The sequence below is a fragment of the Strix aluco genome, chromosome 6 (assembly GCF_031877795.1).
Source record: "Strix aluco isolate bStrAlu1 chromosome 6, bStrAlu1.hap1, whole genome shotgun sequence".
Classification (NCBI taxonomy): Eukaryota; Metazoa; Chordata; class Aves; order Strigiformes; family Strigidae; genus Strix; species Strix aluco.
In genome coordinates, this window is record NC_133936.1 from 43,522,194 (window position 1) to 43,547,251 (window position 25,058).

Below are 25,058 nucleotides of genomic sequence, written 5' to 3' on the forward strand. Positions count from 1 at the left end.
TAGTTTTGATATGGGAAGGGGCATGGGCAAGACCTGGCTGCTTAAATCAAAGGCATTGCCCTGAATACTGGAATGCCTGGCAGCACTTTTACTGAGTGATTGAAGTAGTTAGCCCCTTGCTGGAAACGCAGAATTACTGCAGACTAAATCTGGACAGCATTGCTTGAACCAAGGCCAAGGTGCCTCATTTCTGTGACTAACTAATACCAAATGAATCATTTCTTTAAAAAGAACTCCAGCTTGGACTTTCAGGGACTTGCAAAATAATTATGTTTGTCTTTTATATGCAACAATTTTGATCTATAGAATCCATTCAGAGGAAGAAGCTATGAGTACAATTGCTAGCAGTTATTTTGAGTATCTTTTTACACTTCTAAGCACAGATATTTTGCTGCTTAAATAGAGATCAACACTTATTTTCTTCTCTCAATGAACTTCCTTACCCTTGCCTGCTTTGATGCTCATGTCCAGTAAGAGGCTTTCAGAAAATGATGCAAGTGCGTTTTTGTTTTTTTTTTTAGCATGTGCACTCTTCTAATGAAACTAATACAGCATCATGCATGACAGAGCAAGAAATTCACTTTGCAAGAGCCAGGAGGATACAAGTTTAATTTCTCTTGATTTAACAAAACAACAATAATCCTGTATAATAATATGCCACAGTCTTGATGAAGAGAAAGTTCAGCAATGATCTGAAGGTCTGGTCTGAAGATCAAGTCTGCCCCTGTAATACCAGATCACTTTACTATCACACATTGACTGACATCTAAAGACAAAGCACCCTGAATTCATCAGTGAAGAACAAACCAGAATAAAGTGATTTCCCTTCTAGGAGTCTATTGTCTTATTCTGTAGCTGGAAGATGATTTAACCAGCATTTTCTTCACACTACACAATTGATGTGGAGCAGGCAAACTGAACTCAGCTGCTTCTTCACTCAAGTTCTGTGGTCCATCGTGGTTAGGACTCCTAGGGAGTAGATTTCATTTCAGCCAGATCCACTTGTCACCAACATCAGCATTGTAGCCTTGCCTATAATTGCGACCAGGAAGCTAGAGAAAACAGAAAGTTCAGTCAGAAAAATGTCTCTTTTCATTCTTTATGGAAATTTTTAGATTCTTTATGAAGTGCCTCATGGTATCTGCATAAGTGCAACATGAAATATGTTTTTACAACCTAATGATTAAAACTCACAGAAAAAACAGTCCCTTTGAAAAAAAACTGAGCTGTGCAGCTGAAGGGGGGACCCACCAAAAACACTATGCCGTAATACATATGAAAACTAGGCTAATAATCTCAACAGTACAACAGCATATTCCATCTGGATGCATCCAACTCTTCTCCCCCACACACCCTTGTTTCCAGTTTTAGTAAGAGAAGACCCCTTTAACTGTAGTATGTAGTAGAGGAATTGAATCAGTCAGTAGAATCTCATGCCAAAATAGGTACATGTTATTAAATACATGAAAAATTTCATGCATGAAATACTGAGTTAATTACTACATTAAATTAAACCATTGTCCTGGTTTGCAGGGGTTTTTTTTGGTAGTAGGGGAGGGAGGAGTGAGCAGCTGCATGGTGCTCAGTTGCCCTCTGAGGTCAAACCACAACAGCCATTCAACTGAAATTCAATATTTAGCCTTCAAGAGCTGAACTTAACTTCCTTAAAGCAAAAGCAATAGCTGCCTGTCTTCATAAGCAAAGCCAGAAACCACTACTTGCTAGAAAAAATGAAGTTTCTTGAACCCCCTACCCAAATTTCACAAGTACCCTGGGACCTAAGCAACAGCCTTCACTTGCTGCCTCTGAACCTCACTGATCTTTCAGGCTGCAACTCTTCTGCACGGACCCTTAATGCTGCTGGCAGCAGCCTCCACCTAGGCAGCTCGGACACAGATGTTAGCCTGACCAACCCTTCCGTACCTGTGGTTCCCAAACCAGGGCTCAAGGAACCACAGTGCTGCCATACGAAGTCACCCCTCCGTACAGTTCGCTGCACCTCACCGTACACGAGACAGGAGAGGGCTGGGGACCGCAGCAGGAAGCCTTTCCTTCTGGCAGCGTTTCAAGAGCTTAGGCTGGTTGTCCAGGTCACAAGAGGATCATGCAAGGAGCAGTTTGAGCCTCGCAAACCAAGACACGCATTGCAGAGGGAAAGGCTGGATGAACTGGAGCACTGGGAGGGGGACATCAGATATACTGGAGCACTGGGAGAAGGATATCAGAGGAAAGCTGGATGGTCTACACCCTCACCAGGAAGGGAAAGCAAATTATCACTGAGATGAGAGCTAATGGAGGTGAACAGCAGTAGCCTAAACAGTCTTGGTATTTGTGAGTTCAAGGAGTTGTGTCTAGACCTAGAGAGGAAGATCTGTTACCCTCAAGTCTGTGAAAGGACATGAGACACTGAAGCACACAACCCCCTCCCTGGTAGTCCATCTAGCCAACCAAACTTATGTTCCACAACCAAAGCTTTCCCCAAGGGTTCACGAGGAAGAGGACACGCACAGCTGTGTGGATCATGCACCAGGACGGAAAGCCAAGCCTGGCCCCCTCAGCCTGCTGCAAAAGCATTCAGGCAGCATTGCAGACAAAAATTCAGTGGCCAATCCGTTCTACCTTCAGTTTTAAAGATTTAGGAAAAGAGGCTGTTTAAGTAGCAGCCATTTTAAGGGATTACAGACGCAGCACACAAGACTACCAGAGAAAGCATGCCAGTACGGTTAAAATAGCAAATTCCCCTTACACAGTGTACGTGCTCTCTCTGCAGGCAAGGAAAGCACTCCTCCAGGCCAAGCGGGCTGCATCAGGTCAGCAAAAGCACACTTTATGTGACACAAGACTCACCACGAGTGTGCCAACAACGCTGTCATCAAAATCATCTCCTAACAACTTGCTTTGCAAAAGCAACACAAATTTTTAGTGCAGTTTCAGCCTGAATAAACATAAAGCAGGCTCCATACCCACCAGTTCACTAAGCCACAGGAACAAAACCTGCCAGCGACAGGATGAGTGCATAAAGTACCTACTTTGGCAATTACTCTGATCTAGTGATCCTATGGAGGAAACAGATGTAGATGCGTTTCAACCTCTGAGTCTCAGATGTTAAAGCAGTTCCCTTTGGAAAGTACTGACCATAACCTGGAATGCCAGAGATGGTTACGTCCTAGCTCCAAAAGCAGAGTCTATTTCCAGAACCTCTCTTCCTATCCCCAGGAATGAAAGAGAGGGAACACAGTGTTCACCTTTGAGATACAATACTGGAATCAAGAAGCAAACCACCATGAAAAAGCAAATTAGTTCTGTGAGAAAGTCTGAAGCAAGCAAAGATGCTATAACAAAACTCTTCCTTTAAAAATAAGCTATCTGCTGGCAGTCTGTACAAATAATTAAGCACAGATCATCTGCTCATCTCCACACAAACACTGATTTCACACAAGACCCCTGACTTGTCCTGATGATTTTTCCTTTCAAAAAACTGTAAGAGTATCCTGTTTGAGACAGTTGCCCCTGCAGAGAGAAGCAAGACCCAGTCTTGATGAAATCTATACTCAGGTCACAAAACCAGCTATTTAATCCAGGATGAAGCCTGTTGTTCTAAGCAAGGGGAGGGGGGGTGTTCATTTTTTTAATCTGAAGGTCAGAAAATAAGGCACTTCTTTCCCTAAAACATCAGGCTAACAGAAGACTCCTACCTCCTTTGTGAGACATTCCCCACCCTGCCCTGTCACAAGCCATTACAAGCCATTCGTGACTAGTTTTTCTAAGGTTTTTAAATTAAAGTCATCTTTAATGTCTCGTCTAAATATCAGAAGAAACCATGCAGTCCTGTTAAAGAGTTACTCCTGCTGAGCAAAGAGATGTGAGATGAAAATAAATGATTACTATCTCTGTCCTGCAAACTTACAGTGGTGAGGTAGGGAGGACATCAGACCTCCTGTGACCAGCCTGTATCTATTAATTCTAGCACAAAAACAGCTCTCCCTAGTCCTCTCCAGGCAGCACATAATTGGCCCTTTGATACTTCAAGAGATTCCCAGATAACTAGATTATTAAAGCAACAGGAGCTCTCTGAGAAAATACAGGAGTTTACAATTTCGTTTCTGGGTAAATCTGCTGTCTTTAAAAGATACAATATCAATCCCAACAGAATTCAAATTCATTGTCCAAAACAAATTCCCCATGTGCCTTTGGTTAAAGACATGCAATACATCAAAGCAAATTTTATAATAAGTATTCATCCATACTCCATCGTTCACAGTGGGCCTTGGCAAAAGCAGTCGAGTTTTGGGATATGTTACAGCCAAGCTTTCAAAAGAGCCAAAAAAAAAATGGGAAGAGGAAGGCACAGTAAACAAATCCCATATTACCTAGCAAGCAGAATGATGTGAATTTATGTTCTGCACGCCATCTGCACAAAATACAAGTAACACAGACGACTTCCCAAGAATGGGCTCTTCAAAGCTCCTATTTTACAGCTGTGACCGTAGTAAAAGAGCTGCACAGCTAGGAACAAGGCAGGTCTACCCCAGAGGGGAGGAAGCTGGTGATCTTTTAGTACTTATTGAGCACTTGGAAAAATACTGGAACAGGAGTCATTTCTGTTCTTGTGGTCTTCTGCCCTTCCTCCAGCTCCTCGCATGCCCACCTCCTGCCAGAACAAGCATTTGCTCAGCATCACGAGGAGCCTGGATTAAAACGGCCAAATAAAAAGTGTTGCCGCGATGTCACACAGCGTGGCTGAATGGACTGAATAAGCATGATGCCAACAAAAAGAGGTCCTACAGTACCCATCCTCTCATCTCTCTGCTGCACACTCCAAGCCAGCTCTGCAGCTTTGCTGGATCGTTCCACAAGCTCAATCAACCCTCTCGCCCAGCAAGAAGCTATTCGCTCCTTCTGGCTGGGTGCGTTTTCGGTGACTCTGCAAGCTCAGTCAGCCAAACACATACCAGACCACTGGAAAGAAGAGTGGTGGGAGCACCAGGGAAGATCTGGGGATGCAAGGCAAGTGGTAGGATGTGCTTCTTTCGGTGACAACAAATAGTTAAGTTGGGTGCTGCAAACCACACCCAGCTGAAGTTCCCAGCCTGTTCTGCCCAGGGCTGCCTAGCCAGCACAAGGGCAGGGATGGGAACAAGTGGCCAGCCCTGAATCTGCTGGTATTGCAGCCAGAAGTAAACAGTCCAGCCTAGAAAAAGAGATGATGGAACATAGATAGGAAAAAACTCTGCATAACTTGCCAGTAGCTGGGAGAACACAAAGAGGGACTGAATATTCACTGTCTCTTCCAGTACAAGATACAGGTGCCATCAAAGCCAATAGTTTGAAGGACTCCTTGCTGAAGGATACTGCTGACACAAAATTTAGGCAGTCTTGATAGGAAACCAGGCAAGAACTTGGAAGTGACTTGCATTTTCCGCAAGACTTGTGCATTATAAGTTTCCCAGTCAGAACTATAATGAAAATCAGCAAGGCCACATCATTTGCAAGTGGCTGGCACGTTCACGTGAATGCTCCACGTGTGTTACCTTCAAATCACACTTGAGTAAGACCAAAGAACTTGGTTATATATAACTTATATAACTTAATGGCTACGTTCAAAATAATAGTAGCACAACCTATTATGCATGATTAATTATTAACAGCACATTTCCACAGGCATAGGAATAGCATACAGGGTCAAATAAATCCCTTCAGACCCTCTCAGGTTCTTCATTAACATCAGCCCAAGGAGACCTATGGAGCCACCAACAGGTTTGTCCAGCACCAAGTGGCAGAGAAAGCAGTTGACTATCACACCAAGGTTGAACCATCTTTCCCAGGAAGAATAATAAAAGCCACGCTGTTATCACAGCAGCCACCTAGACACATACTTTGCAAGACAAGAATTAGGTCTCTGCTCTCAAGAGCTTACAACTGAAGCAGCACTGAACAAGCAAACAGGAACAGAGATCCCACTAGACAAGCCCAACAGCTCACACACATCCCTGCAGCAGGAGGTAAGTGTGAGCTCCTGCAAGGTCACTGTCAAGTAAGAGATTTTTCCACTCCATGGAAATGGATGAGACTGAGAATCAAGTTCTGGTCTGCTGCATTACACTGTGCAGAACTTAAAAGTTGGCAGGCAAGGATTAGCTCAAGAAGTATGTGATAAAATCCACCACACAGAGCATGAAACTAATGAAGTGAACTGTACCCAAAGGTAGAGCCAGCTCAAAGGAATGAAACTGCTTAACTTTAAAAGAACGTCAATAAAAAGATGAAAACAAGATCATCTCATCAGTTAAATTAAGAACTCTGCCACAGAAGTGTCTGTCAAAACTATAAACATGATGAAAAGCCCTATAAAGTGGTATAGGCTGCAGAATAGCAACAAACAGCTTCAGCCAGCTGTTTGCTATAGGCTGTGGCTGCATTTCATAGCTCCTCAAAATAATTTCAAACCAGACATGTACAGGTAGAGCTCTGGAGAGTTTTAATAATCTGAAAAGGTCTACATCCATCAGTTTAGAGCCTGTCTTGTTTTCCAACATTTCAGAAGCAAAAAGAATTACCATTTTTTCCTTTTATTCCTGTGCTGCTTTCTACTAATGGCTGGGCTTCACAGCTAAGATAGATCTATAAATAGCATGTTTTGAGCAGTGCTGATCAAAAAGCACTTAAAAACGGAGTCATTACTCTACAAGCATGGGCTCATTCATCAATATCCAAACCTTGTCATTTAGTGGCTGTTTATAACAGGCATAATAATAGCACCTTCCATCACTGCTGTTAGCAAAGACTACTGCTTTTTCCAGTAGAAATCCCAACTTCCAGAAGTTTGTTGTCAGTGTTTGTTGTTGGGCACACAGCTAAAATCCGAGAGAATCTAGGAACATGTAGCTTCATATATTGGCTGTGTTCTGGAAGGACTTGGTTCCTATGTTCCAGAGCAAAAAAGGGAGGGTGGTGTAATACCACCCCCCCCCGCCCCCAACAGACATTCAAAGTGTATATGGTTTGGTTTCCAAAGGACTGGCATAGATAGATGTTTGCTTACAGCTTGACTCCTGCTATTCTTTACTCAACCAAAAATCTTAATGCTGTTAACATTCATTATAGCCAAAGTAAGAAGAGTACTCAAAAGCTTTACTGAACTGAGGTTAACACATTTCCAATTTGCTCAAATTGTTCAATGAATGTTGTCCTACCCTTCATTCATTCATTAAAACAGACAAGACAGTAGAAATCTTTTGGAAAGAGAAGTGTCCATAAGGAGGACACAGCATATTTCTTTAAAGCGTAAGTAGTTTTTATTTCAAACAACATAAATGAGTTTAAGCAGGAATCTGATTTGTAGAAATGAATTTGTGACAATTTGAACAACTACAAACACCATAAACAATCTAACGTGTATCTCCAGCCTTGCATTTGTAAGACAGCCAAGAATAAGGAAACAACAGGGTACAGCTAAATATTTTGTTGCAGCTTTTTTCCACAGTGCCTACATGCCTGAGTGACAGAATATCTACTTTGTTTTTTCTTAAATACATTAGAAATGCCAGTTATCCACTACAGAGTGCAAACCCACCACAGGAAAAAGCCAGGTAGCTATATCCAAGCCAGATGAAGTGTTATCCTAACTGTAGGCTTGCTTTTTTAACCGACAGGTGAAACGCAGAAGCCTTCTCACAAAAGCTTTCCTCGTTACATTACTCAAGGTAGCAGCAGGTCTTAGCGAAGTCAGTTCTACATTAAAAAGCCCAAAAGCACTTCTCAGCATAAAAATGCTATCAGGAAACAAGGAAGATCATACACTAATGCCATCCCAACCAAAGCTGTACCACCACCCAGCGCAGTTAAAGCACCTCAAACTGACACTATTTCACAGATTAAGACCCATGGAGATGTTACCACGGAGAAGCTGGAGCAAAGCAGGGAGAGCGAAAAATGAATCCAACTATCCTTCTTACAGATTCGCCAAAACCTTTTCCTGATCTAGAGCATAATTTTCAATACAAGATACCACGATGAAACTGTCCTCTGAGGGTTGGTTTGTATTTTTTAATTAAAGTTTCCTAGGAGATGCGGAAGAGCGGAGTTGGAGCAGTTCACCCGCAACTTTTCTCCACTTTGCTTAATCACTAACAAAAGATCTTTCTTCTGAGCTATTTTCCTTGGGTTGTGTTTTTGTTGTTTCTTCAGTTTTGTTTTTGTTATTTTTTTTTGTTATTTAATAGAAGTCTAGCCTGGAGATTACATTCCTACATGGGTATGGGATTGAGAGGGGTTTAGTAGAGGAGGATGTGTTCCCACAAAAAAAAGTGTTTTCTTTCACAGGGATCAGTGGCAGACTGTCAAGTTTGAAATGGATTATTTTAATGCCATTGGGATTTTACTGTCTTTTTGATTTACGTAGGTACCCAGTGCCTGGGACAGCATGGTCTGTCATCTAAAACAAACCAGACACAACTACCAAGATCAAGATTTGAGATAGTCCCAAGGTCTCTCAGGTTCCTTCCCCCCTGCTGTATCTGGGACAGATATCCCTGCCAAATGCCCATGATATTTTAAGGGAAGCAGCATAGAGACGTTTCTAAAGCAAAAGAGGGGCTGCTCTCACGCTCCCTCTGTACATACAAGATCAGTGAGAGTGAAGGAGGAGTGGAAAGGTTGGGAAGAGGAGGAGATCACGTGCCTATTCCCACCTTTTCCAGGTGCCCTTCAGGAACAACTTTGTCATTCCTAGGTTTAATTATTCTTCAGGTTCTTCTGGTCTTACCAATATTTAGCCAGGCAACATCTTGTTACTTTAGAAAGGGCTAAAAATATTTTGCAGAGATAAAGCAGAAAAAAAACCCTTAAATTAAGCCTTTCCTAATTTATTGTGTGTCTGCTTTCATTCCTTCCTGGACTCAAAAGCTGACAGGGCTGGTCATTACAGCTGTCAAAAACCACCATTAAAACAAGAATTAGGAAGAGAGACCTTGATCCTAAAAAACCGAAATCTTCATCAAGCCAAGAAAAAATGGCAGGAGAGAGAAAACAGAAGATTGTATCAAAGACAGCCGCTATGGTAACAATCAGAAACATGGAGAACAAAGATATCCTAACCTCCCTACTTCCACAAAGGCAAGAGTACCATGGAAGATGATTCATGGCTTAGATAAGGCTTATTGCTGCAGTTTTACTTTATATGTATGCATGGGTAATGTCCTCTGTGCACACAAGTAGAATAGGTCAAAGGGTGTTTGTTTTGTTGGGTTTTGTTTGGGGTCTTTTGTTTGTTTGTTATGGGTTGTTTTTTTGTTGGGTTTTTTTGGGTTTTTTTTTTTTTTTTAGAAACCTGAAGCGTTTCTTGTAACCCAAAATCTGCAGCCAAAGGCCAAGATGTCGAGGACCCCACCACACAGTGTCACCACATTAAACCTCAGTGCCCCATTTTGGCACAAACGCCCCCTGTTGTTGATCCAGACTCTGGCTTCCTGAAAGCTCAAGTATTTATTTTGTAGTTCAGGGTATTTTAAACGGGAGATTTGCGTGTAAGCCAGGAGTGCTCTGCACTCTCAGAGAAGATGGCAAAGCTAAAGGACTTCCTAACCCCCCCACCATTTGCCAGCAGTCATCTTCAGCACCTTGCAACCACAGCTGCCAAGAAGTGTCAGGGCTGCACTTCACATGCAACTTGGGCCACGTCAAACCTGAAGAAAGTCTTCCCTTAATGTTCTCCCTTTTGGGCTAGTTATGATTTTCACATTACAAATACATGCTCTTACAATACTATTATTTTTGGGTTGTGAGGCTGAGAGTTACTAGTGCTGCAGGTTCACCTTCCCGTCTCTCAAAATCTCGCTGTGTTACAGCTATTTCCCTGCAACCACCTTAATAACTGGAGGCATGGCAGACATTACACACTTGAGGATTTCTCCTTCTAAGGCTGCATCCTTACGAAAAAGAGGGTAATAAGAAGCCTGGGGAAAAAGCATGGGAGTCTCCTGCCCTGCAACCTGTTGCCTCTTCTCCACTTGCTGCTACGCAAGACTGCAGGCCACCCACTCCCAAGGTCCTGGGGCAAAAGGGAGGAGGATGAGGAGCAGGATAAAAAGATGCAGCTTGACAAGTCAGTTGAGTCGGTGCAGCTGCTGTAGAAAGGCAGCCATCCCACCCCCACCACACACTGCTGCTACGTCCCTTCCACAGCTCCAGTATTCACCTAACCCCAGCAACCCCTTCAGTTTGGCAATCTAGCATAAAACTAGTCCAAGAATAAAACAAATAAATCCCTTCTAGGCTAGCAAACTGAAGGGACTTGTCAGAGACAGTTATGGGAGCCAGATTGTACCTCACAGCAGTAATGAGGTCTTTGACCAGCTCAAGCTTTCCTTGCCTCACGGTCAGCATCCCTGTATTCCAAAAGCAGTCTTCCACCAAGGGAAAAGCGTAGGGAAAATAAAACAAGAGCCTCCTCTTACCTTTCAGTGGCATACTTATTTGGTTTCCTGATGAGTTAAACGTTAGGCAGAAAAATCTGAGACAGTCATTTTGTCTCTGTTTAATATGGAGCTGCACTGACATGGATGGACAAAACAGAATCATTATTAGGCCAAATAAGCCTCAGCTTTCCTCACATGGTGAATATGGCACGCATGCAAAGTTTATCTCATTGCAGAAAGTGACATTGCACAATTAGATGGTTTGAAGAAGGACAATGAAAATCATCAAGGAAAGGAGCTGATGGATGGGAGCTGAAGTGTGCCAGGATCAGCAAATAGCCAGTGCATGGTGGGGAAAAGCAGTAAGAGAGTAAAGAAAGGAAAGGAAGCATGTGGCTCGCTATTTCAGTGCGAGAGCAAAAGGACACTTCAGATTGAAAGATGACAACTAAAACTGATCTAAGAAAACTCTACACACAGGCACATGCTGGACACACTGGAGCTCAAAGTCATACTGGGATAGGAAGTGTCTCTGAAGGTAGTTCAAGAGTGTGGAATAAATTCTTCAAAGAATTCATCATAACTATCTGCTTCAAGGGTAAGGTACACATCCCTGACTTACTTTTTTCTAATTGTGTAAGTTAAACTAACAAAAGATAATACATTTGCTATGGATTTTGCCTTAGTACAAAGGAAGTTTTAGGTGCCTAGGGTTGTCTTGTCTGAAAAAGAATCTGTGTGCCCAAGCATTCGGTCATTTTCCTTAATATACACACCAGCACATATACTTAAAGAATTCCAGCAAAATATAAAGAGGCTAGGATACTCCTCCCACTGCACAATCTTACCCCTCCAGAGAAAGGATGGAGAAAAAACAACAAACAAATCCAAGGGCATGAGATGTTTTTATCATACTACTGAAAATAGCCTTTTTATCCTTCAGGATTTCTTAGACTTGTGTTTAAGATGGTGGGGCAAGCCACTGGACAGAGGAGCTGGGTTACCTGAAGCAGGGTCAGGGTGAGTGGGCTAGCATAAAAGCTTTCCGCTAGGGCTGATGAAATGAGAAAAACGACTAGGTTTTAACCATTTTGTTTTCATCTGCTCTAGCGAAGGAATTCTCCACTCCAGTGCTTGAATAACCACCAGCAAGTACTGGACTCCAAGCTCTGGTACACTTTGTGATAAGCAAGATCACTGGGTTTTTTTTGTATTTTTAAGCACAAAGTTTGTATAAATAACATGCTGATCATTTCCTTATGATCTGCAGTGAAGGGAGAGGTAGCTAAGACTCTTTTAAAGTTCTCTGGCTTTGTTTTCAAGAGGTGAAGACGTAGGTGATGGCTTGAATATGACTCTTAGACAGCTGCACTTTTATGTATACAGAAGAGAGCATGCACGTAAAAGAAGCCTTTTTCCACCACCCCTAGGAGATTCAGCAGGACTTGCCAACAGCATTCGGGAGTGTGAAGTACATAAGTACATTATAAGTACACTGATACCATTAAACAGAACCATTTGTTTTCGTCTTCTCTGCAAACACATCTGCCTAAGTGCTCCAGCTTCGCAGGGCACACATGGAGTTTGGAGCATTATCCGTGGGGATTGTGCGCAGTTGGAAGAAAGCAGAGAGATACAGCAGTTGTTATGAAAAAAAAAAAAAAAAAGAGTAGTCAAGTCTTTACTAGTCTGACAGTTCCTAAAATAATGTTGCTTCACTTAAGAATGAACATGCTTATCTCTGTGATCTACAGAACCTGACTAAAAGGTTACTTTTCCCTTGCCAGAAAAGCATCTTTAGAAGTTTATGAATGCCTGAACAGAATGGCTGAAGCCTGCCAGATGACTTCTTGGTAAGAGAAGGAGGCAGAAAGCCACCTCCTCACATGTGAAAAGAACACTTACAGAAGAAATTTAGAGGATATACTTGAAAAAAAAAAAAAAACAAGTTTCTAGTATTCAGAGCTGTATGTGGCTACCTCATTATTTTACAGAAAGGCACACATACTAAAATCTTGGACTCCGAAGAGTGTTTCCTGCTTCTTGGTTGCTTCTGACTAATGAATATTTTGAACAAAACCCAGCTTCTGCCTGGAATTTGCAAATCCCCGAAAACCACCATTATTAGGCAGCATGAGTTGTGTGCACGCAACTGAAAAGCACAGCAGTTAGCTGCCTATTGGTATGATCAAGGATTTATGACTAGTTATAGGACTGCCGAGGAAAAAAATCCCCTACGCAAATCATTGTATTTATGTGGTAAACATCATTACACTAACTTTAAAAGCACATATTTCCCACAAGGAAGAGTTAAAGTTCTGTAATTATACCATAATTAAGTCTTTACTTACAAGTCATGTGAGCCTAAAATCTTTCTCTGTCTTCAAATGCAAAAGTGGTAGCACAGCTGTAGCCATCCCTGCATAGACATGGGCAAGGCAAGGCCTTACGCTTCCCTCTCGTTAGACCCATCAACCTCACAGTCAAGATTTGTATGTCTAGAAGTTCGTCTGCTTTTCCTGCCTGCACTGGCTGGTCTCATGCTGTATTACTTCTGAATATAAGCCTTGCCTTACAAAGAAATTCACATCTTCATTTGCTAAACAAAGTTGAAGGGAAAAACACAGATCTTCAAAGCTTCAACGCGAAGAACGTAATTCTTAGAACATAAAACAGTGGGTGGGGATGGCTTTCTGCTGCCCCTTCCAGCAGCTTACGGAAAGTAGGAAAACTCAGCATCTTCTGCATTGTGCACCTTCCCCATAGACACCCCTCATCCCAGAAGGATTACAAGTGTCTAAGCATTCAGAAGAGAGAAAAACAGCAGCTAGCATTGCCTGAATTTAACAGAATGCTTCATGAAATGTACAACTCCTCCTTATTCCAAATGACATTATCACTTTCCACAGTACGTTCCTGAATCAGGGCCTAAAAGCATGCCGGCAGAAGGGAGATTATATTTTGGCAGTGGTTTTTTTTGCACTGACAGTGCTCAGCTTCTGCTGTCAACTAACTGGCATCAGGCAGACCAGTCCAAGAGCCCAGCTCTCCTCCCCAGGTATTCATATTTCTACTCCTAAGCATCTCTTTGCTGCATCTGCAAGGCAAGTCACAATTTTTCCTGGAAGCCAGCTATTTGATGAGCCAGGGCATTCTCAGTTTCTTGCCAGCACAGAGAGGAATGTGCTGTTGTACAGTCAGAGAAAAAAGGCTTTCAGAAGTATTACCCCTGGTTCTCAGCACACAGCATCGAGGTCACATCTAGCTGTGTGTCAGGCAGCCTCAATAATTCCCAGCTCCACTGCAAAGTGACATTTCAGCCAAAAAAACCCTATCATCTTCGGGAAGAAAGGCACTGTCAGTACAGATGGATGTTGCATGCTGGCGACAAGTCATGCAGCAGATCCTTCTGAAATATGTGCTGCACACGCACAGACGTCTCTTGGAGTGAAGGACTCCAAAAATCCTTAGTCTGAGCTCTAAGTTTTGGACTTAAAAATGTGAAGCACACAATTCTCGTAAGAATTTCTCACGTGGACCAGGGAGTTTTCAAACCCCAAGGACACCCTTGTTTTCAAACCCTTGAGGACAACCTCAAGGAGTACCAAGATGCTTTCTGCTGCTTTAACCTTTAGCCGCTTCTTACACGCTGGAAAGACTACATCTTAAACAAGGCAGAACAGCGTGAATCCAGGAGCCTCTCCACTACATAGTTAGCTGAGGAGGAACAAATTATGTTGAATATTCACAGGGACTTCTGAACTGACTATTGCAGAAGAAAACATTGATAGCTCAGGGTTTCCAAACAATTCCACAAACCTGTATCTGAAATTTGAATTTCAGTAAGACACTGTATACTAACAGAACCAGAAAAATGATAGTGTTTTGACTATGAGAATCACGGTTTACAGCAATTTATATAGACCTTCCTTCCTTTGTCTTCAGTGATTGCTTGAAAACAACAGCCATGAAGATTTCAACACAACTTGAAAATAAACCATCACCTGTACCTTCAGTTTGTCTAACCCATATTAATTGTCAATCAGTTCCACAATTTCTCTAATGAGAATTCACAATACGTGGGCCTCAGGAAAAGACCACATGGTGTGCGAGGACCCCATGCCAGCTAAATAACAATAAGCGACAGGGCAAAGTGCTAAGTCAATTGGAAGCCGTTGTCTCCAGAACCAGAAAGGCGAGCAGCTAATTAAAACATTGTGTGGGAGCCTGCATGAGGTGTAAGAGAGCGCTGGGCCACAACAGGCTTTGGATGTGTGCCCACGTACAGAAACACACTATTTAAAGCAACAAGAGTTTTGAGAAGCAATGTAACATTCGTACCTCCTCAGCCTACTCCAGAAAAAACACCCCCTCCCTCAGCGTTTTATAAGCAGTCTTCTTTATAGAAGTCGCCATGGGTTTCCAATTTTCTTGTTTGACTCAAAGGATTATTTTAGATTTCAGAGGTCAGAGACTAATCAGGGCAGGAGAAACAAAAACAAATGAAAACCACTTATCCTTTAGTCCACATCCAAAGATCAAGAAAGAAAATCAGCTTACGAAACAAATCATTTACTTCACTATTCTTCTTGCGGAGAAGCTAGATTTCAGAAAAGGTGGGGAAATGGGCAAAATCCAGAACGTGCTCTTAGAAATGTGTATCCCTGTACATGAGATTGACACCCAGGCTGTGCACAGGACAGTTACGAACACGCTTACACTTCGGTGGGGACAGCTGCCTGGCTATCATACAACTGCTCCCCTTCCAGTGCTACTTACTGATCGATAGTCATAATAGATTTTGTCATATTCAGTGCCTCCAATTGTGATTTCTGGGATGAAGCGAGGGATGGATGTAGGATCCAGCACTCCACTTTTGTCCTGAACACTGAGGGGAAAGAAAAGGAAAAGAAGCAGTTAGCCCACATCCTGCCCCAAAGACAGCAACATCAATTCTGAATTTGACCAAATATTAAAGAATTACTTTTCTGTTAAACAATACTTACACAGGTTTTGGCTATTTTCCTGTTATGATGAATACACAGGCCTTTTCTTCACACAGCTACTGTGTTTTTCCCCCCTCACCCTTGCCTCCAGTTGCTTCTGCTCCAACTTCTCCCTGCTTCTCCACTCCCTCCCCCAGGTTTTTCCTCCCTGGAGACGCTCTGTCATTCCTGGGAGCCTTCTCCATAAGGCATCACTAGCTTTTCGCTTCCCGTATAAGCAAGGTAAAACCAGTGGTTTGAGTCCCACACACTATCTTGCTATATCAACTTCATTTAATCACCTCCTGTTCAGTTCGTTTTCACAAATGAACCCTCACAAGGATTGAAGTAAGGTGGTGCTCTTCCCCAAATTCCCATCCTAAATGGATTGACACCAAGGCAATCGCAGGGTTTGGAAGCAGACAGTGCCTCTAGCATCCTGCCTGGGAGGAACCAGGGGAAGCACGCTGCAGCACCTGCAAAGACAGATACTAGGATCCACCAAAATCCAATGCTGCACAGTGCAAATACCCCAAATTTAAAATGTCTGAGAAACTGCTAGAAAGCTACCTTCTCCATACCGGTATTATACACAGACCAACAGTGCCACCTACACGTATTTGGGGAAAAACACATCCACTTGCAGTCAACAGCAACCAAATTCTGAATGCAACACTTGAAACTCTGCAAATTGTGTTGTTTTCAGGGAATTGCATTTCTTTACAAAGTTTTGCATACACACAAAGCACATGCCCTCAAAGCAAAGTTAATCATCTTTAAGCAATTACTTTTTTTCCCCTAAATCACAAATTTTGGGACCTTACCTCACAGCACTACAGTTTCAACAAGTAAACTAGTCTGCTAATATATCCTGATATGCACACTGTAAATTATCCTACTACAGACAAATTAGTAAGGAAATACAATAATCTAATAAAAGTTGAGATGGAAGAAAGTGAGGATAAATGCCCTTTTACAAGGCCAGGATGAACACCAGTGATGCTTCCTATAAAATACTACATTATCTATCTTTACATACACTAAATGTGTATTTCACATTCTGGAAGCCGGGAAAATGAGCCCTCCTTTGTCTCCCAACCAACACAGCAAGAGCTCTTTCCACGACATGCTAGCACTGGCCCTCCTGTGGCCACTCCCAGCCTTCCCACTCCAGGAGAGCTTGGAATAACCGAGCTGGGATAGAGAAGTTTGCCCAAAACGGTCTGATGATGCAACCGGTTTTATTTCTGAATCCCAGCATACTTCAGGAAAAACACCTTTGCACCTGTTAAGTCTCCTCTCTTGGGTTTCTGCTGAGAAGAAATCAGCTCGGATACCCACTGCTAATTAACCTGGAACTAAAACAAACAGACCCCTTCCAAAGTCAGCCCTTTAAGTATCAGCTCTTCAACACTTAAATGCAGTCCATCCTGTAACCACACTTGTAATCAGTACCAACACTATGAGCTTTAATCTGCATTTTCATTGTGCAGAGATCAGAGATGAGCAGTGGTCAAGACAGCAAGCTAAGAGTTTTGATCTGAACAGGACCATGTACAGGGCAATACTTAAAGACCTTGCTGAGCTCAGACTTCACAGCACAGGCTGTGGAAGGTCCACTCATCTATCAGTGAATAAGCATCTCCATCTCTTCTTCCCACAGAAAGGGGAGAGTATGCTCTCTGCCAAGTAGCAGCAGATGTTCTGGACCTTACAAGTCTGTAGGAGAAAGATAAAATTTGCCCAGGCATATATGAAGAATAACTGAGTCTAGTAGTCAATCAGTCTACAGTTAATCCATTCCTTCAAGAATCTTAGCCAAATGACAACTGTAGAGGACAATGCCCAGGCCCAGTTTATTTTAGTTAATGGTCAAGATTGAAAACCTGCTGCTTTTAAAACTTCCTTGCTCTCACAACCACTGCCTCCAAAGAAACCACTGCACAACAAGAAAATGCAAACCTAATGGTACCAAAGATGGCTTCTCCAGGTTCAGCTCTGCTCTGTACCTTAAGAAATAGCTTTGAACGCTAACTAAAAGCACCACCCAGACACCTGCCACAACAATGTCTTTAACCACAAAACCACATTCGCTTGCCAGAACTAATTCACTGCTCAGCAGGAAGCATTTAAAGGCACCTTTTATGTTGCTTTAGTTTTCTCTTTCCCCCAGCACAACATTATCACTATTTATTATTTTCTGGCACTTACCCATATTTTCTTGAAGCAGCTCTCATCGTGCAGTAGCATAGCTTCTCAGAGCATGCTTTACCTACCCATAAGGTTATGTGAAATTTCAGACTTAACTGAGAGCACGTAAGTGATAGCATGGTCCTAATACTGTAGGAACATTAGATTTTAGCTCATCATCATTGCAACTGGCCATAATCCTATTAGCTAGGGTTCTTCCCACTGCTACACAGGAAACACACTTGTAAGTATAGTACAGCAACGGGTAGCTCATTTCTTCTCCAAAAGCACCTATTACATACCTACTTCACACACTATGTCCAGCATGACATGCACGAGCAAGTACTGAGCAATCAGGACTGACACATTCCTGTCTCTTTTCAGAGGAGGAAGTCCTGTTTCCCTCACAGGCAGCTTACAGCAAGGATACACAAATTTTTCAGGGAACCTGTAGAAACCTGATGACACACGTGTAACTTCACTTTTTTTCCCCATCTGTGTGTAAAACAAAGTCCCAAGATTGCCTACCACAATGAACATTAGTAAGTCTTATGAATGTATGTGCTAAAGGTGCAAGGGAGGGTAAAGGAAGTAGACTGGAGAAAAAAAAAAAAAAACAGAAAACAGTCAACCAAACAAAAAACCCAGATTACATAGCCTGAGTCATGATTTCTCAACAACTGATATTGGCATAGTCACAAAAACTGAAGTGACAATACACAGTATTAGAAAACCCCACTTCCTACCTAAAAGCATTCACTGGTTTAAGAAGCTTAGAGCCAGCAACACAAAAGCATATCGAGTTCAATTCTGTGCTTATACATGAAAGCAAGTTGAGAAATAGCAGGTAGATCCCACTGGAAAACAGAAAATTTTCTCACACACCTTGAAACCAGCTTATCAACTGGTTATTGCATTTCAGGTTTGAATCTGAGCGAGTGGGTGGCATTCATTCCTCTGCTATTCACACCCTTACCACCTTGGCCAGGGCTCCTCAACCCCTGCCTCCCATGAGTAGGGTATAACACGTGCCAGTGAGCCAGCGTGCGATATGCTCGTGATTTTGTCCGTGCTTGTGAGAGCAGGGGAAAGGAGAAATGCTCCTGACTCATGCCACAGGTGCATAGAGCTGGGTAGGAGAGATGGCTCCTGCATCCAACTCTTACCATACTGACCTCCTCTGCTCCTGCGCTCATTCAGCAGGCACACAGGACAGACACGGGCTGTGTGTCCCACACATGTCTTTCCCTGCCTGTCATTTCTTCCTTCCCCATTTTCTCCAGAACTTCGTAAAGGCAGGGCGATGACATACAGATCTCCTTCTGCCAAAGGGACTCAGACTCACCGTTTGGTTAGGCAGAACATGTATGCCATGCCCAAGGTAAACCACAGCCACTCCCTTGGTGAGCAACAAGCACTAACCATGAACGCCAAGAAAGAAAACAACTTTCCTCAAAAAGCAGGTCTGCAAGAGAAGGTGAGAAGGTGCAACAACAGCTCTTCAAATCTCTAAAACAACCCTTGCAAAGAGGAAATTACAAAGAACTGTTTCAGTTGAAGCAAGAAAGAAGGTGCTAACGGAAGCAGTTTTTAATAGTACCAGAAGTTTTACGATGAATGGTTTATGAGATTTTGGAGACTCCATGACAAAGTTTCAAAAACACTTCTAATACACCTCCTGCAAGCACTTCTAGCCCTGCTATTTGAAATCAGACAAGACAGGCATTCAAACATGGAGATTTCTTCCCTTTGCTAAGCATGCTGGATTACACTGTGAAACAGAGTTGACAGGTTGCTCTCCCTCATTCCCTTCCATGCTTCCTTGCTGCAACCTTTCATTAACCAGAGCAAAACATACAGAAAGGAAATAGAAGCCAAGCTCTGGGGTAGAGCTCCAAGAAGCTAAACAACTGTGAAGAGAGCTTAGAAATTAGTAGTTACTGCACATACAAGGTTCTTCAGTAACAACCTCAAAGTGTGTCTGATGTCCCGCCAAATACAATACCGGGAGGATTTACTACACAGTGTTTGGGGCACACTAATAGTTGTTAATGAACAAAATTGAACAGATGAGAGTGGCAAGCTATTTCATGGCTAGATTGTTTCCAAATGGAAACAGATCCTCTTTTCATCAAGATAAAACAAATGCCAATACCTATCTTTTTTTAATTAAATTAGTGGTGGCTTAAAAAAAAAAATTTGCCCATGCAAAATATGTTCTTCTATAGTAAATCCTGAAGGAGCTGCAGGGATGCAACAGATTTAACCACGAGCCTGTCTGATGAAACAAGTCAAATGCAGTAAGCTCCCCCCACCAGCTGGTAAAGTAACACAGGCAACATTACACAAACTACAGCTCTTCATTCCAAAACATTCTTTATTTTGCAATGCATGTAGACAGACACACAAGTTCACAGGGAAGGGCACAGATAAAAACATGCTTGAGACAGTGCAGCGGCAACAGAAGAACTCCTTGAGACATTTCAAAAAGCCTGCAGAATGGTTTCTATTGGACTCAGCACTTGGAGAGGAAGGAAAGATAGGAAGAGCATCCCCTGGGAGATCCCTCCAGCTTACATACACAAATATATAAATTTTTAACCTTTTACCAAGACATGCCTCAGTTCCACAACCACATTACTCTATTAGGGCAAGGGAGAGAGTACTCAAGGGCAACGCGGAGAGATAAAAGGTATCATTATGCAACTGGTTTTATATGGGTGTGGCTCACTTGTTTGATTAGCTTGCTTATTTGCATTACCAAAGTTGTCAGAGGCCCTGCTGGGGTTTCTGTGCATTAGACCCTATATACACGCAATGAAAAAGTTATCCTCACCCCTGCCCATCAATCCCCTTCCCCCAGACATGCTGCTACAAGCTGAAGGTGGAAAAGGTAAAACTGCCAACAGCCAAACCAGCACCAGAGTGGGATTACAACCACAACACCCTCTGTGGCACCCAGAGCATGCTGCCCCTCTGACAGCATCAGATCTGAAAGAGCCCAAGCAGAACGACTGGGCTGTGCGCAATGCTGGGAGGTCAGCAAAGGAAGCAATTGCAGATGGAAAAATATACAAATACCTGCTGCAGCCTTCCACAAACATCCACGAGAGGGCAGCATGCGCCAGCATATGGAACAGGCAGCCCATCAGGAACGTGCTAAAAAACTCTCTTCAAAAGGAAAAATTAATGTAGGCATGGGACACCTGCAAATCTGCAGAAAGCTGGGTACCACAAGCTCTCTTCTACTTGGGCACTGGCAAAAGTGAGGAAAGCATCAGCTTTAACGTTCATGAACTAGCACCTGAGTTTGGCGTTTGATGCTCTGGGATGCAATTCCAACCCTGAAGACATGCAGCAGACTCAGAATCACAGAGTCCTTCAGGTTGGAAAAGACCCTTGGAATCATCAAGTCCAACCATCAGCCCTACTCTACAAAGTTCTCCCCTACACCATAGCCCCCAACAGCTCATCCAAACGACCCTTAAACTCCCTGCAGCTTTTGTTCAGTCATTACACATTTGTCCTCTGTCTGGCACCACGCCTGACATGTTTTCATGAGTGGTATTTGTGCAAGCTGTGATGGGAGACTCATGTCTGTCCTGCACTTCTGGAGTTAACATCAGGAAAGATTGCATCCAAACCTACACATTTTTATAAAAAGTTATAAAGCTGCTCTTCCCAGGCGCCCAACACATTTCCCACAATTTTCTCATTCAGCTGAGCAAGGTATGAGCACAAAATTGACACAGGAACTGTTGCTACACATGTGATCAATGCCCTAATACCCAGCACCAAACGAAGATTCAGAGCAAACACCAAGCACGTTGATCGGATGTCCAAATACAAATTCTATCTTGACAATGCTATTCTGAAGGCACAGGGAAACAGCAAAAGTCAAACTATAAACATTTAAATGAGCAGTCTGTTGCAGTGCTAGATATTAAAAGCAGCCACACAGTGCCAAGAGGAGAAATAATTCTGCATTATCTACAATGATAAGAGCCTTGTACAGGAGACCCTCTCACCTTCCCGCAGGGTTCAATGAAAAATTGAGTCCTTAATGCAATTTATTCCCTTCTACAGCAGCAAAATAGAATTTTCATACAGTATCTTAATACACTGCTCTTTAATTATATGCTTTCCTTTAACTCCCTCCTACACTCCACAGTTAATAATCCTTTCTTAATACCTATACTAGTGTGAAGCTATAGGAAAACAAGCAACTTAGCTGTATTTTTGCTTTCAAAGGAAATCTGATTGATAGTTTTGCAGGGTCTAAGTCACCAGATGCTGTCCTTTAATTACTACGTGAAGAAGCCTCTTTGATATTTATCATGACTTGTTTCTCTCAGACACCACCCAACACTGCTCTTCTGTCTTCATCTATCTTCATCTTCATGCTCTTCATCTATCTTCACCCCGTTCACAATAAAAGTGCCATAGAAAAGGAACATCATTTCTAATTTTAGGAGGCATCTGAAGTAACAGCACAGTAAAAGGTAAAGAATCTCAGAAACCTGCAAAGAAGTTTAACTTACTACTCCAATGCCTGTCACAATAGAGACAGAAATTCAGAGGCAGATACTCAATTGAAAAAAAAATCCCTGTGTTTCTATTAACCTGTGAGATAACCAGAAACTAATAGGAAAATAATTAATTCTTAAATTTTGTTTTAAAAATGTAATAACTATTCTGCACTTGCTACCTGCACATTCAGTCTGAAGATGAAGTTCTAACAAAATGGGAAGCCTGTCTCACTTCACTACAAGGTTAACTCTATCAAGAGTCTTACAAGCATAGATATATTCTTTCTACGGGGTTATCCAGGGAACATTTTGTTCATCACCATGACTTGAGAGGGGCACTCCTGATGCTTCATCTGTGACACATGGATAAAACTGATCTCACTACTTTACATACACATCAATGGTTTAGTTCAACACCTTTTGGAGTTTGGAGGGCTACCTCTTTCCTGCATTGCTCTGGGGACATATGAAGCCCCACCAGTAGCACGCCACAGCTGAACTGAAGGACAGATGATCATGGAGTACTTGCAAAGAATTATTATAATCAAATCTGATTCTATTCCAGCAAGGCACTTTGCACTATCTGAGTTTGATCTCTTCATATCCAACTAGACAGACAAGGATCTTTTAACAAAAAAAATCCACAACAAAAAAACACCCTTAAACTTCTGTACTCTACAATCCTCCCCCTTATTACAGACAACAAACACCAAAACTGCAATACTTCATTCCATAAATTAGGATCAACTTCTGTTTAGGATTACTTACTGGGAGTCAGGGGAAAGGAGGAAAAATTGACTTACTGAGCAGTCACTCAAATTTGCCCGATTCCTTTTTACCCCCTATACTGTGTCCAGCCAGCTTCTTGACTGCCAGAAAGATGTTTGAAAGCAGACACCTTAAGAAAGTAGTCTAGTTTTAGAAAAAACACTCTAAACACTGACAATCTAAACAGCACCACATATAAAACTTGCTACAAGGTTGCTCTGTCAACAAGCTTTGTTGAAGGATGCCATGCTGCCAGGGCAGCAGAGAAACTACCACATCAACTGCATAAATGCTCCATTTTAAAATGAAATGCTTTTCTGTGATCACCCAGGAACAGAAGTGCTCACACAAATACCTTTCTAAGGGTCATAGCACTTAGGAACTGCCTAGAGAGTTATTGTGCTTCATTAATGGAATGGGCTTTATTCGTCTGGAGTCTCTCATCTACACAATTAGCAGCAGCAGCAAAATGCCACACCATATTACAGTGCCAAGCACCATTACAAAAGTCTGCTCTCACTGCTGACTTCTGACAAGAAGAAGTCAGAGTGCAGATATAAACATACCTTTAAAACTCAAGGCTTTAGAGATTTTCCCTGAGATCTGATGCTAAGTAATGTTCAGGTACTGGAAGTCATCATACTTACTAAAGTCTCAAATGATGGTAAGAAACATCATCCTGCTCCAGCCACGGCCCCTTGTCAAACTTCAGGTACTCAATGTCTTCGATTACCTGGAATCAGAAGATAAAAATCATACTAAGAGGTGGTCTGATCAGAACACCCAAAATCAATGAACACGCCTCCCAAATAATGAAATAACCAAAATATATTATTAAACAAGTCACCCAGCAAAAAGGCAGCACTGCTAATGCTGTATTAACAGTGCAAATGTTTAGAGCAAACATATCATCTCCGAGTCATATTTGTGGAGATTGTGTCCCTGCCATAAGCACTGGGCAGACACATGGGGGCCAGCTCTAAAGTTCCTGGTGCTTTCAGCCTTGGTGAGCAGAGAATGGCAGGGAATAAATTGGCTGAGATGTGTCTTGTTTCCAAATTCTTACCTTATCCAAGACACTCTTCCTTAACCAGCCATTGGGGCTGAAAGCAAGCAAAGAAGGTACAACCCCACCTCTAAAGGAGGAAATGGAAGTAAGTCTAAATTTAACTCCTGTTTGTTGAAAACAAAACCCATCATGTTACATAGGAAGCTTGTTTTGTTTTCAAAAAGGCTCAGTGGCATACTAACTGAGAGGGGCTGAGGAGCAATTGTGGCAGTTGCCTCTCAGTGTTGCTGTGCGTGGTTCACATCACAGAAACAGAGGCATGTTTCAGGCTGGAAAACTCAAACACACTTGAAGTAGCCATACTGACAGAAGTCCAAAGGCCCAGGATTTCATTGGTCATCAGGACCTACCCATGCATGCACGTACCCTGAGCAGAAAGGACAGGTAAAACTCACAGCTCAGCACCCCGAACCATTCAAATAACACCAGCTCAGCAAATCATTCCCCTTCAGCATGCCCAAACTTATCAATCCCATATTCGAGCTTCATTTACAACCTGGCTCCACCAGAAAACAGATCTTTGCTGGTCTACTGAGTAATTGCTTAACACAAGCCCGAGGTTATCACACACGACTGACCAGATCTAAAGGAAACCCAAACCAGGGTTGGGAGGACGCGCTTAAGGTGCATCATGAGGTGGAGATAGTACCCTGAAGCAACTTGGGAAGGAGTGGATTGTTACAGTGCCAAACATCACTTTTCAGAGACCTCTTCCAGGAGGAAAGGATAAAACTATGAGGTCAGGACTGAAATCCTGATGACATGTTATCAATCTATTGACAAGTAAGCAGATGCCACTAATAAAGTGAGTGATAGAATAATAAGTGAAAAATGCTTCTATTCTTTACTGTACATTAAATCTACTAAAATTATTCCCTGCAATCACAGCAAACACTAAATTCCATCTATTACCACTTAAAAGGCAACAAAGTAGCTTTGACTATAAAGGTCCACACTATTACCAGTATTATGTTTTTATGGTAAGAAATAATGGCTTAGAGGTGTAACTGCATGATCCTTTTCCTTGAGGCTTTTATATTTCTTAAAGACTAATTTCACTGATAAAGACTTAAATAAGGTTGACATGACACCACCAAAGCAT

At 42.3% G+C, this 25,058-nt stretch overlaps 1 protein-coding gene across 1 annotated transcript in view; it reads right to left on the reverse strand.

The window, feature by feature from the left end:
• Window positions 1-576: 576 nt before the first annotated feature.
• Window positions 577-25,058, reverse strand: part of NDUFA10 (NADH:ubiquinone oxidoreductase subunit A10) — a 44,722-nt gene continuing 20,240 nt past the window's right edge. Inside the window, exons 8-10 of the mRNA XM_074829854.1 lie at window positions 23,535-23,620; window positions 15,195-15,303; window positions 577-1,052 (exon numbers count right to left, since the gene is read on the reverse strand). Of these exons, the coding sequence (XP_074685955.1) occupies window positions 984-1,052; window positions 15,195-15,303; window positions 23,535-23,620 (264 nt within the window). The 3' untranslated portion in view covers window positions 577-983. The remainder of the gene's footprint in view (window positions 1,053-15,194; window positions 15,304-23,534; window positions 23,621-25,058) is intronic.